Genomic DNA, 15,000 nt, shown 5'->3' with positions numbered 1-15,000 from the left:
CACCACTTAGCTGCTATTTCTACGTTTCCTATCTCTGAACTTTCTTGCATAGATTACTTCATTCATCTAGATTCTACATATTAATTCTATATATCATCATCGACCAGTAAATAAAATATATTTTTATGTAGTAAATATATATGTCTTGAATTTATTCTTCATCTCTTTATGAACTCCTGTAATAATACACAAGCAACCACATTAACACCTGGTACTGACTATATATTTCCACTACATATACGTATATATATATATATATATATATATATATATATACACACACACATAAGGATAAGCATATTAAAAAGGTCTGGAAAAACTCATTTAAATAAAAGGGTTGGGACCCCTGCTGTTGACTACCACACATATTCCGCTCTATCACAACGGACCAGACTTTGCTAATCCCATACAATGTTATACGCTAGATTACATTACAGTCCATACTCCACTCCATTTGATAGCAGATCAGACCATGCTTCACCGCACTGCACCTCACATCATATCACATACCACACAACACAAAAAATTTGCCCCAAGTTCTACTCTAAACTCAACATCAAACTCGATCCCATTCAATATTCCTGATTCAAGTGAAACCAGAAAAGTTTTACTTTACCTTGTGTCTAGGGAGGGTCATTATGTCTATAAAAATTAACACACACACTGGTTCACTACCACTTCTTTATTGTTACCAACTAATTATTTCAGTTGTGGAAGATGCATGTCTCAGTGGTTAGAGCATCGGGCTCACAAGCATGAGGTAGTGAGTTCAGTTCCTGGACTGGGCCGTGTGTTGTGTTCTTGAGCAAGATACTTTATTTCACGTTGCTCCAGTTCACTCAGCCGTAGAAATGAGTTGTGATGTCACTGGTGCCAAGCTGGATAACACCAGTGGTGTGAAGAAAGGAGGCTGGCATGCATAGGTGACTGCTGGTCTTCCATAAACAACTTTGCCCAGACTTGCGCCTCAGAGAACTTTCTAGCTGCAATCCCATGGTCATTTGTGACTGATGTGGGTCTTTCCCTCTATTCAGTTGTTAGTAAAATAAGAAGTGAAATAGAACCAGTGCATGTATTTAGTATTAGTGGTGTATTGACCCTCCCAAGATACAAGGAAGTTTTACTTTACCTAATTTCACTTCAAAATCTTCCTCCTCCTCCCATGCTTTTGTCTTTCATTTTTCTTTATCTTAACTCTGTTCCTTTGCTGTGCACCAAAATAATGCAACTGCACATTCTTAAAATGCTTAACCTAACTCACCGAATTCCAGGCGCCGAGCTCAACATTTTTCTCTCCGTCTCTATTTGCTAGAATTACCGTCTTCCTGTCTCTATTGCAATTATCCATGCTATGATTGGTGCTATTGCAGCTTTAAACACTACAAAGGTATCCATTTGTCTTATTTCTTGTGTATTCTTCAAATGTGTGTTTATATTCACTCGGTACAACACTTGTACCGATTCCCAAGGCACAAAACAATCACAGACTTTTTGTGTAGATGCATAAAAGTGTTAACTTTTGGATTTGTGGTTTAACGGTAAATTCACAAAGGCATCGATGATGGCTAAACTTCCACTTGTTTCTTACATTTTGTTGTTCACTTTCATATCGATTTTGTATATCTGTCTGCATAGAAACACCATATTTACATAATATATAACTGTATTTATTGTTAAAACTTAGTTTAGTTGTCTTTAGAAATGAGCAGAAACTAAAGACCACTTTGAGAGATATTTGAACATGTAAAGGCTTTTCCCTGCAGTTTATCATTGAAGAAAATGTCTTTACTTAACCTTTAGCACACTGAAGGTGAATTATGTCATTGTATGAGTTTTTTCCCCTCTCAATGTAACACAATGTGCCTGCAGCCACAGGGGAGAACACTCGTGGTGTGGCAACATAATTTGTCTTCAGTGTGCTCAGATAAAAGTTGTTAAAACACCATACTCAGCTAAAAGCTCCTTCTAGTAAACTGAGGGATATATTTTGAACTTATTAGTTCTCTTCAGCACCAGACACCAAGACAGACAACTATGAGCTGACTAGAAAGCTTTGCTTCTTTTATCATAAATAAAGTAAATGTCACTGATTGTGCAATCCTTCATACATCTCTGCACACATAAATTCTGACCCAGCAGCCAATCTGCACTACCAGCAGATAGTACTTATTGATTTACGACAAAGGAAGCCAAGCCAAGTTGTCTCCTTTGGTATCTGGAGCTGAAGAGAAGTAATGAGTTTGAAATGCATCCATCAGTCCAAGAGGGGGCACTCTGAGCTGGCCATGGTGTTATGATACCGTTTTAAGTGAGAATATTTTTCTCCGTGATACTCTGCAGTGAAAAGCTTTTACTGGTTCAAATCTCTCTTCTCTAACATTTTTAAAGTGGTCCTAAGTTTGTGTATTTTTTGTTACCGCTTTGTGCATCAACTTGTGTGTTATAGAATAAAAAAAATTCTATCAAAATAAAGGAGATCCATTACTTGCAAAACGGGTGAGGGTGAGTGACAGGAAAAGCATCTCTCTATATATAAACGGCAGTTTGTATGTCTGTGTGTCTGTCAGGTTGTACCCTCACCCTGACCACGGCTTTCAACCGATTCTGATGAAACTTGACACACACAGCCCAATGTCATAATTCAAAACTAATGCAGTGAAAATTTTGAAAAGTTTCCCCCAGTTTTGAAAAAATTGATAAATTCGACATGGGGTCGAGAATCGATAGCTCTTTTGATAGTTATTTGGGAGTGAAGAGAAGACATTGCAACCTACACATGCGCCTTCGTTCCCTAGAGGGAAAGGACTAGATTGGGATTAGTCGTTGCCTACTAGGGGCTCTTACATACCTGGGCAATGCCGGGCTATGCTGCTAGTTGGTTTATAAAACAATGCTTCTATGACATATTTGTCTAACACATGTAAAAGAAAAACTGATCTAACAATAAACTAAAAACAAAAAAAAAACCTAGGTTTTTTTTTTTTGCTGGTAAGGTCTTAAATTATAAGGTTTTCCTTTTAAACAAAACGAAAGAAGAAATAGAAAACATTTCTAAAAACAATTTCTAAACATTTGTAAAAACCATCGTTTCTGTATAACGGGATAATGAAAGGAAGGCCTTGAAGAGAGCGAACAGATGTCACTGTCAGATACGTGTAAGACAAGCTGTGGGGGTGGGGAGGCGACGTCTGATGATGCTGATGGTGGTAGTTGTGGTGGTGATAGTGTGGGCGGGGGTGATGGTAATGGTAGTGTTGTGGTATTGATAATAGTAGTATTAGTGGTGGTGGTGGTGGCAGTGGTGTTATTTTTCTCTGTGTTTACAAAAAAAAAAAAAAAAGTACAATGTCGACAAGCGTACAACAGGTTGTGTGTGTGTGTGTGTGTGTGTGCATGCCTGCATGTATGTGTTTGTGTCTAAATTTTTCTACTGTAAGGCTGCTCTGATGATATTTCACATCAGTGACACCTTCGGCCATGTGCGACTAACAAAAGGTTTTGCATAAACATATAAAGATGACCACAATTGTATTTCTACTCATTCAGAGGTTTTTAATGATGCTGAATAAAATGAATAAAAACTCGTATAATTCATAGCCATTCATTTCTAATCAATCATTATTTTCTTTAATTAATTAATTGCCATACTTTTATTATTATTATTATTATTACTAAGGCGGAGAGCTGGCAGAATCGTTGGCACGCTGGGCGAAAATGCTTACTCTTTTTTTTTCTCTTTTTTACTTGTTTCAAGTCATTTGACTGCGGCCATGCTGGAGCACCGCCTTTAGTCAAGCAAATCGATCCCGGGACTTATTCTTTTGTAAGCCCAGTACTTATTCTATCGGTCTCTTTTGCCAAACCGCTAAGTAACAGGGACGTAAACACACCAGCATCGGTTGTCAAGCAATGCTAGGGGGACAAACACAGACACACACACACACACACATATATATATATATATATATATACACACATATATACAACAGGCTTCTTTCAGTTTCCGTCTACCAAATCCACTCACAAGGCTTTGGTCGGCCTGAGGCTATAGTAGAAGACACTTGCCCAAGGTGCCACGCAGTGGGACTGAACCCGGAACCATGTGGTTGGTAAGCAAGCTACCTACCACACAGCCACTCCTGCGCCTATGCTTAGCGGTATTTCATGTGCCGCTACATTCTGAGTTAAAAATCTGCTGAGGTTGACTTTGCCTTTCATCATATCAGGGTCAATAAAATAAGTACCAGTTATGCACTGGGGTTGATGTAATCACTTAATCACCTCTCCCCAAAATTTCAGGCCTCGTGCTTATATTATTATTATCATTTTGTTAGAATAATTAATTAAAATCCTGATTTAGAAATTGTAGACAAATAGGCTACAGGCCAGAAGTAATTCCATCCGATGCTGTCGTCTGCAAAGGCCACAGGTCTACTGTCTTGCATGCTATTGAAGAATATTTTTAGCTGTTGCAATATACGCAGGGGACAGCGAAAAACACCATCTTGATTTCAGTGGAAACAGAAGCACACGTCATGTCACTTGTGTGGTTAAGTGCAGTGTGGTGGAGGTGGTGGTGGTAGTGGTGATAGTCATGGTTGGTGTGAAGTGGTGATAGTCATGGTTGGTGTGTCTTCAAAGTTATTGCTAAGTTGTTACAGATATTGTATTCATGTGTAATAAACAGTTCTTTGTTGTTGTGGTGGTGGTGGGTGTGAAAGCCCTATGTTTAAATAAATAAATGTTTGTAGGTTTGTGTATATATATTTATATATATACTTTTATATATATACTTTTTAAAGTAGAAGAAATGCCTAAGATTTTTGGCTGCTATTTCTGAACTTCAGTGTGTGGTGAGGCAATTCTTTGCTGAACCCTTTTTATTAGTATTACTAAAATTTACCATGTAACAGTCCTGTTTTCATACCGAATTCTACTTGGTGAAATTTATTGATTACTTCTTAATTAATTAATTTTACCCTTTGTTATTATTGATTGTTTATATATATATTTATTTTTCTAAAATCTCACTTTCTGTTTGGTTAAAAGAGTTGCTAGTTTATCGCCATGGCTTCTTCATGTTGCCATGGCTAGAAGAAAAAAAAGCCCAGAAAACCTAAAAAGCATCCGTATTAAAAACAGAAGTCTGTGTAAGAGCAGGTATGGCTGTGTGGCAAGTAGTTTCCTTCTCAACCACATGGTACTGGGTTCAGTTCCACTCCATGGCATCTTGGGCAAATGTCTTCTACTATAGCCTCAGGCCAACCAAAGCTTTGTGAGTGGATTTGGTAGATGGAAACTGAAAGAAGCCTGTCGTGTATGTCTGTGTGTGTGTGTGTGTGTGTGTTTATTCCTTACCACTGCTTGACAAATGGTGTAGGTTTACATCTCTGTAACTTAGCAGTTTGGCAAAAGAAACTGATAGAATAAGTATGAGACTTTAACCCTTTAGTATTTAAACTGGCCATATCCGGCCAAAAGTATTCTGCCTGTTTTATGTTTAAACTGGCCATATCTGGTCTCTCACACCAACCCTACAATATCGTTTTAAAAATTAACAGCTACCTCATCAAAATTTCATAGCTCCAAGATTAATGCCTGATTAGTTCAAGGCAATGTGGATTAAAAAGGATTAATTTTGGCAGAATAATACGAACACTAAAGGGTTAAAGAGTTATTAAAAAGAAGTCCTGGGTTCAATTTGTTCAACTAAAACCCTTCAAGGCTGTGCTCCAGCATGGCCACTGTCCAGTGACTGAAGCAAGTAAAAGATAGAAGACAAGATAAAGATGTTTCTATGTTTTTGTCTATCATCTTCTTTTCTCAAGATTTTATCTCACTTGCTGCTGATTTCTGGATGAAACAGATGATAGCGTATATATATCGTCATGGCTTCTTCATTGTTGAAGCTAGACAGAAGAAAAAAGAAGAAAAAATCCCAAAAGATTAATGGAAAATAGTTTTTGTTTGTAATGTTCAAAGCTCTGTCTACAGTTTGGATGGAATTGAAAAAAAAAACAGTTTTGTTAGAAATATGGAACAAACAGGCAGAGGCGTGGCTGAGTGGTAAGAAACTTGCTTCCCAACCACATGGACCCGGGTTCAGTCCCACTGTGTGGAACCTTGGGAAAGCGTCTTCTACTGTAAACCTCGGATCAACCAAAGCCTTGTGAGTGAATTTGGTAGACAGAAACTGAAAGAAGCCCATCATATATATATATATATGTAGGCACAGGTGTGACTGTGTGGTAAGAAGCTTATTTCCCGACCACATGGTTCTGGGTTCAGTCCCACTGCATGGCACCTTGGGCAAGTGTCTTCTACTATAGCCTTGGGCCTACCAAAGCTTTGTGAGTGGATTTCGAAGACAGAAACTGAAAGAAGCCCATATCGTGTGTGTGTGCATATATATATATATGATTTCTTTGACTAAAGGTGTTGCTCCAGCATGGCCACAGTCAAATGTCAGTAAACAAATCTAGGTGTAGTCTTTTCTAGACAGTCGGAGTAGCATAGCCTGATCAGTCAATCAAAATAATGTTATGATGGATGGCTAAGCCTAGATTTAGGATTCTTGCAATGGGATCATAAAGCATGGCCAAGACACCACAGGTCTCCCTTCCCAGCTCAGACTGGAGCACGGCCTTAAAGGGTTTTAGTTAAACGAATTGACCCCAGGACTTATTTTTTCCTTTAGAGTGTCATAATTATTTTATCAGATTCTTTTGCCAAACTGCTAAGTTACAGAGATATAAACAAACCAACACCAGTTGTCAAGCAGTGGTGGTGGACAAACACACACACGCGCATGCATACACGACAGGCTTCTTTCAGTTTCCATCTGCTGAATCCATTCACAAAGTTTTGGTTGGCCTGAGGCTATAGTAGAAGACATTTGCCCAAGGTGCCATGGAGTGGAACTGAACCCAGGACCATGTGGTTGAGAAGGAAACTACTTGCCACACAGCCACACCTGCACTTTTTTTAATCCAGATGCTTTTTCAGTTTTTTTTATTTTTTATATCGCCATGACAACATGAAGCTAGCAACTCTTTCAACTAAGAGGACGGGAAAAGGCCTGATGGTATGACAATATTCCTGTTCTGCGATGGTAGGCCTCTCATCTGGGATCTCACTTTCTCAAGTGGCATCTTGGTGAGTTTAGCTGCCAGCTCAGGTTCTGCTGCTTGTCAGGCTGAGAAGGGCAAATTCTTCAGGTACTGGTTGTTCTGAGACAGGTTTGTTGTCAAGCCTGTGGCAGTAGAAACCCCCAGCATCATCGGCCCTTTGACTGCACCCCTGCTCGCTACTATTGGGGTGGAGATGGCTATCCACAATGGGAAGCCCTGCAAGTTAGTCACTGTTCCAGTGCACCATCTTCGCCATTCTCCATGGCAACACCTTTTCCATTTTGTCCGCTGGAACCATGAGACAAACCGATAACCCTTTTCAGATATTATTTGTTGCTTTCTGTTGATCTGATGTCGCTGTTGTGTAATAAATTTTTATTTTCTAAAGTACTGTAAATCCTCGAGTAGAACCCGCATTTTCCCCCCAAAATTTAAAGGTCAAAATCCCTAGTGCATATTATACACGAGGTTAAAAATGAAAATTATTTTCTAAGCAATGTCTGAGTCTCTATTTGCTGTCCAGCAATGTTTGTTCAGATGCATTTTGTGATGTCGGGCACGAAACTACCTTAAGCTAAGCCAGAAAGCAATGAAGTCATAAAAGAATCATCAATAACTTGCAGGAAACAACATTTATTAAACGTTATTACTGTTATTTCTTTATTTTCTGCAAACAAAATGCACAAAAATGTTACATGTTTGCATTATGTTATATATACAATAATAATAAAGGACGTCACCGTATACATTTTTACAAACCAAGACGTTTTATATAGACCTCCTTGACTCAAGTTAGAGAAGGGGTGTGTATTATACACAAGGTTTAAGTTTTTCAGATGTACAGCCCCTAAAAATCCCCTGCGTATTATACTCAAGGGCGGAATATACTCGAAGATTTACGGTATATTAAATAATAAAATGGTACAACGATAGATTTTGATCAAAGCCATGCCATTCTTTGTTTCATGTGACTTGTTTAGCCAAAGTCAGCTTCTCTCATTAGCTTGCAGTAATTACTGTTGCTTAGGTCCGTAGTGTGAGGGTACCATGGTAAGCATTCGGCTGTCCAAAACCTTGCTTAGCCATTTTGATGCCAACCCACTTGAGACCATTTCCACGGGTTCTATGATGCAAACCTTCCTGTTTTAAAGTGACCTAAATTAAAGTTTCCTCTAAAATTTAATATCAATGTCTCTTCAATAACGAGTTATTTTACAAAATTCTTTATTATTTTCGCAATTAATTGAAACCGAGGAGGCATATTTCAAAAGGAATATTCTAACAAAAGAGTGAAAATGATCCAAAAAGTATCATTGAAATTTTGTTTTAATTTTTTTCAAACACTCACTTTAATAATGGAAAAATTATTTTATTATCAAATTCTTTATTTTTTTTCAAAACGTAATTGAAACAACGAGAGTGTAATTCTACAGAAATATGGTAACAAAAGGGTTAAAATGATGTAAATTAAAACCTTCCATCAAAATTTCATGTTTATGTTTCAAAACACCATCTTAATAATGAGTTATTTTACTAAATTCTTCATTAATTTCAAAATTAATTGAAACAAAGACAATGTAATTCAACAAAAATATAACAAAAGGGTTAAACTGCTTTCCCCTGTTTCCTTAGTAACCATTCTTGAGAGAGAGAGAGAAGGTGGGGTATGGTTGCTGTAACTTCTTTTCACCTTCATCTCTGAAAATACAAGAATTTGTATGTAAATAACACCTTTCAGACTCTGTGTGTATGTTAGTGTGGTACCTGGATATTTGTAGGTGTACACTTAGGTGCACTTTGGTACCTTGCTGCACTTCAAAGTTTTAAAAATATAATTCAAGGTTTCAGAAAATGCATTCTGTTTCTTGAAAAAGTGAATTTCAAGAATGGTAATTAAAACAAGGTAAGCAAAATGAAAATGAAGGTGGAGAGCTTTTTTCAGTCAAAAAGAAAGAATTAATTAATCCTTTATATTTCGGGTGACTCACTCATCTTCAGAGGAAAACAAAGAAATATTGTTGAACAGAAACTGGCCATGAATTGTTTTCTAAATATTTTGCTAAATTTTAAACTTTAAAGCATAGTTTTCTATTGCTTAACTTAAATTCCATGCAAAGTATACCAGTAATATTATGGGGGTTTTCAGTCTAAAGTGTATCAGTGATATATATTTAATTCATCTCCAGTGTGTCAGGAAGTCAAAAGGATTTAGAGCCAGTGATGTAAATACTTAATATATTCAGATAAATTACATAAAATTTGTTTGTTGTCAACACAATATTGGTCATTTGAAGGCGTGTGTATGTGTGTGTATCTAGGTGTATATTTGTATGCATGTGTGCAAGTATGTGTTTATATACACACACACACACACACACATGTATATACTCTTTACTCTTTTACTTGTTTCAGTCAGTTGACTGCGGCCATGCTGGAGCACCGCCTTTAGTCGAGCAACTCGACCCCGGGACTTATTCTTTTGTAAGCCCAGTACTTACTCTATCGGTCTCTTTTGCCGAACCGCTAAGTGACGGGGACGTAAACACACCAGCATCGGTTGTCAAGCAATGCTAGGGGGACAAACACAGACACACAAACACACACACGCATATATATATACATATATACGACGGGCTTCTTTCAGTTTCTGTCTACCAAATCCACTCACAAGGCTTTGGTCAGCCCGAGGCTATAGCAGAAGACACTTGCCCAAGATACCACGCAGTGGGATTGAACCCAGAACCATGTGGTTGGTTAGCAAGCTACTTACCACACAGCCACTCCTGCGCCTATATATGTATGCATGTGTGCAAGTGTTATGGTATAACATCTGGAAATTTTTCAGAATCCAAAGTATCTTACGTCAGATTTGAAACCTAATAAAGATGATCAATATAAAAATATGAAATACAAGTGATCAGCCTAGCATAATAGAATTGACTGCTGTTACCGGAGATGCACAGCCAGCCAGGATTTCTGTCATTCTAAATCAAATTTACTGTTTGCCTGTGCAAATCCTAAATGTTTGAAGGACAGATTTACACAATAACTGCAGACATAAAAACAATGTTAGATATTTCAATTAGTAGCCTCAAAAAAAAAAAAAAAGGGTGGGTGGGATTCGATTTTCTTTCACTTTCTCTCATTCTCTTTTCTTCGTGTTATTTTTCATTCGTTCTTACTTTCTCGCTTCTTCTTTCATTCTCTCTTGCATGCCTTTCTATTTTCATTTTCCTTTTTCTCACTTTTTCCTACCATCTCTTACTCTCTCTCTGTGTCTGTCTGTCTGTCAGTCTTTCTCTCTTTGCTGTCTCTATCTCCATCTGTGCCCTCTTTCTTCTCTGCTCTCTCCATCTTTTTCCTTGCTCTCTCCCTCTCTATATATATGTGTATATATATATATATGTATATGTGTGTATATGTATATATGTATGTGTATATATATATATATATATATATATATATATAATATATATATATGTATATATATATATGTGTATATATATATATATATTATATATATATATATATATATAATATATATATATGTATATATGTATGTGTATATATATATATATATATATATATGTGTGTATATGTATATATGTATGTGTATATATATATATATATATATATATATATCAGATAACACTCCATTGTATAATTAAGAAATTGTTCCCCAAATGTGAATGAAAGTTTATTAAATTTTCGATGTGCTTCAACTGGTGGACATTGTGCTCTGCTTATTATTATTTGTCAATCAACAACTAATTCAATTTTATACTAATTCTTTTGGTATTGCAGGTTTCTCTATTTCTAACACACACCCAAACCCATTCACTCACACACATGCACATTCAGTCACAAACACACACACTCTTTCTCTCTCTCACACGAAATTCAGTTAATACTAATAATAACTTCACCACCAGAGTTCTACTGTAAAGTCTGTAAACGTGGCCAAAGGAACAGGGCAGAATCTAACCAAGACGACTTGTAAACCGATTCCACTCTCTTCTCTTTTTGTAGTGATCTTGGAGAAACCAATTAGAATTCCTCGCTCCGTGTCTGTCAAAGCTGCATCAGTTTTGAAGGGATTCCTAAACAAAGTAAGTCCCTTGAATTTTTTTTTTACTCCTTTAACAGTTTTATAGTTTTTGGGAAATCTGTTTTGAAATTGTTTTTGTTTTCAGTTCATTTAAGTTAATCACTTTATTTTGTTAGTTTAATGTTGGCATATACCTATATGTGGAGGCGCAATGGTCCAGTGGTTAGGGCAGCGGACTCACGGCCGTAGGATCGCGGTTTCGATTCCCAGATCGGGCGTTGTGAGTGTTTATTGAGCGAAAACACCTAAAGCTCCACGAAGCTCCAGCAGGAGGTGGTGGCGATCCCTGCTGTACTCTTTTGCCCCAACTTTCTCTCTCACTCTTTCTTCTATTGGCCTGCTCACTTAGCCAGCGGGGTGGCGTCATTTGAAGGCTAAAACAATGCGAAGCACATTGTGACCAGCGATGTGTAGCAACATCTGATAGCCTGGTCGGTCACAGTGATATACCTATATATATGGAACAGAAACGCAATAGGGGGCATTAAAACGTTTGGACAGATAGACGATACAAAGGTGGACAAGAGAAAGAGTGTCTGTATTTACATCATTTTTGCAGCCAGAGATTTTACTGCCAAGAGAAGCAAATTCTTCTACAAAGCTGCAAGAGGTTTGCCAGATACTGTTTTAATTGGAGTAAAGATTGTTTGCCAACATAACATGGCAGTCCTGGTTTAGGACGAATGTTGCTGTAATTTAGCCCCAGGAGACATCGTCTCCAGCTGGCTATATGGCATGACCTGTGCCCTTATATTTTCAAACAAGGGAATCTAGCACCCTTGTTAGAAAATATGACACAGATCATGTTGTATAGCCAGCTGGAGGCAATGTCTCCTGGGGCTAAAATTACAGCAACATTCGTCCTAAACCAGGACTGCCATGTTATGTCGGCAAACAATCTTTACTACAAAGTTCTGTTGCTGAATATCTCTCATTGTTAGATTTAAAAATAGTAATTGTTTTAATTGTTCCATTTTGATTGAAGATTATCTATGAAAGATCCAACATCAAACTCTAATCGTGAAACTGATACAACTCTTGTATCTTCACAGAATTTTCCGTTACAATTTGGGCTAAAATATCTGTATTTTGTGGTAATTATTTTGAGCAATGATTAATTGAAATACAGTTTTTCATTCTGGTTTCTTCACATGATTGGAATTTGGTTTGGTTACTGATCCCTGTTTGGGTTAACGAGACCTTCCGTGTTCCAGTAAATTCTTTGTCTCAAATTTTACTCAGGTGAATAAACGTTACCTAAGATCACTTTGTCCCATTCACAGGTGGACATATATGTGACTTAAGAGTGGAGACTGCCATGTTTGGAACTTTCTTTTTCTGGAGATATGTCAGATATTTTGACTTTCAGAAAATGCCATTATTACTTTTTGGCAGATATTTAACATTACTACTGTCGTTCTAAAAATAAACAATTATTTCATCAAAATCTTAAAGTTAAAAAATAATGTATATTTAATTGAAAATAATGTGAATCATCATCATCATCGTTTAACGTCCGTTCTCCATGCTAGCATGGGTTGGATGGTTCGACCGGGGATCTGGGAAGCCAGAAGGCTGCACCAGGCTCCAGTCTTATCTGGCAATGTTTCTACAGCTGGATGCCCTTCCTAACGCCAACCACTCCGTGAGTGTAGTGGTGGATGCTTTTTACGTGCCAGGCGAGGCTGGCAACGAGGCTGGCAACGGCCGAAATAAACATTTTGAATAAATAAACTTTTCCTTTGACAGAGTAATTTGAATGATTTACAGTTTCAGATTTTCTCATTTTTAAATATAATAAAAAAAAATAGCCTGTTGAAATAATGGTGTCCCTGGGTCTTTTTCAGAATCCAAAGGAAAGGCTTGGCTGTGTGCCCGACGCTGGGTTTGATGATATCAGAACACATGCATTCTTCCGGCAAATTGACTGGGAGCTGCTGGAGCAGAAACAGATAACGCCCCCTTACAAACCTGAACTGCAGTCTGACCGTGACTTGAGGCGCTTCGACGAAATGTTTACCAAGGAACCAGTCCAACTGACCCCAGATGATTCGTACGTAGCTGTTTGTTGTTGTTTTGCTTTCTGACTTTCTTACCATTCTTTACTCTCTTAGTTCCTCTCCCTCTCCCAGCTGAAAGGCCCCTGTCTTGCAAGCTACTTGGTGACTCCCTTGGGAGATGGGGCCTCGTAAATAGCCCCTGTGCTGATGCCACGTCCGGAGCACCCAGTACACTCTGCAGTGAGCTGGTAGAATTGTTAGCATCCCTGTCTTGCAAGCTACTTGGTGACCCCTTGGGAGATGGTGCCTCGTAAATAGCCCCTATGCTGGTGCCACGTTCAGAGCACCCAGTACACTCTGTAAAGTGGTTGGCTTCAAAGATGAAAAATATTTAGATTGCTTTTGTTACCATTGATATAAAGTATTGACTTTGATACTTTTTCTGGGATTCAATTGATTTCTTTCAATGGTTTTGTGAACAGTTAATATCATCATTTAACGTGCTTTCCATGCTGACACGTGTTGGACAGATTGACTGGGAAACTGGTAAGCCAGGGTGGCTGCACCAGGTTCCAATCTGATTTGGCAAGATTTCTATTTTAAGCATCTCAGAGGTGATTCCTGATAGGCCAGGGGCTTTCCATTTATTATATTCAGTATAACAATTTAAAATTTTCAATTGCAGTATATTGCTCCTGACTTTATTCCTATTGCCTATGAAGAATTGGGAACTAACCCTACTCACAGAGATGCCGTTGTCAATGCTTTTGTATTTGAGCATCAAACACTGCATCAGGGATGTCTAGCCATAGAAACCATGGCAGACAGATGACCGGAGCTTAGTGCAGCCCCCTGGCTTGCCAATTCCTGTCATACCATCCAATCCATGCCAGCATGAAGGTCAGATGTTAAACGATGATGTTTGTAGTCAGGTTTTCATCATCATCATCATCATCATCGTTTAACGTCCACTTTCTATGCTGGCATGGGTTGGATGGTTTTGACTGAGGACTGGTAAACCAGAATGCTGCACCAGGCTCCAATCTGATCTAGCAAGGTTTCTTGGAATGGGGTATCAGTTAATTAATAACAGGAGATACATATACAACGAATGTGTCCGAGTCCATTACATTACACAACGGTAGAGGGCCATGAAGCATGGCGGATGGTGGGGCTGAAGGCCTCAAAAGTGCCCTGCGCATGAGCTAGCCTAGTTCTTTGTAACCTATGTTCTCCAAGATCCACCGTACTAAACAAGAATTACTTCATTCTATTTTTTTTGCTTGTTTTTGTTTTGCAGGAACATCATTGACAAAATCGACCAAACAGAATTTGACGGCTTCGAGTATGTAAATCCTCTGCTGATGTCAATGGACGACCCAGTCTGAGGCCCCAGCGCCGTCATTGTTACCTCTTCTCCGTTCCTTATTCTACTCCTGTCCTGTTCTACTCTTCCAAAACAAATAATTCTAACCTGTGACAACTTACCTAAAGACTTAATCTTAATCTGTGTTAAGACTGATCTTAACATGCAGTGACATCTTACATTAAGACCGATCTTAATCCAAATATGACCTGAATTACATCTGCCTGATTTGATTTGCTTCTTTTTTTTTTTTATATATATATATTTTTTTTTTATCTGACTTAACATGACATGAAGATATATGATACGACAGGTGGCCACCCACAGAGTATGGATTGTCCAAGAGTCTCAGACCTGTCATTATACCTTGATAACCCAACAAGCATTCCAACCATA

The 15,000-nt window shown here is 38.0% G+C and overlaps 1 protein-coding gene across 10 annotated transcripts in view; it reads left to right on the top strand.

The window, feature by feature from the left end:
- LOC115224794 (protein kinase C iota type) overlaps positions 1-14,869 on the top strand; it is a 173,314-nt gene extending 158,445 nt beyond the window's left edge. For 8 of the 10 annotated variants that reach the window (XM_036513638.1, XM_036513637.1, XM_036513636.1 and 5 more), the window contains 3 exons: positions 11,160-11,239; positions 13,086-13,291; positions 14,539-14,869. In XM_036513638.1, coding sequence (XP_036369531.1) covers positions 11,160-11,239; positions 13,086-13,291; positions 14,539-14,626 — 374 coding nt within the window. In that variant the 3' untranslated portion in view covers positions 14,627-14,869. Of the gene's footprint in view, positions 1-1,312; positions 1,388-11,159; positions 11,240-13,085; positions 13,292-14,538 lie in introns of those variants that run through there. The other 2 variants (XM_036513634.1, XM_036513641.1) reach the window with 2 other exon arrangements.
- The last annotated feature ends 131 nt before the right edge of the window (positions 14,870-15,000 follow it).

The sequence above is a fragment of the Octopus sinensis genome, linkage group LG26 (assembly GCF_006345805.1).
Source record: "Octopus sinensis linkage group LG26, ASM634580v1, whole genome shotgun sequence".
NCBI lineage: Eukaryota > Metazoa > Mollusca > Cephalopoda > Octopoda > Octopodidae > Octopus > Octopus sinensis.
This window is presented reverse-complemented; position numbering and strand designations above follow the sequence as displayed.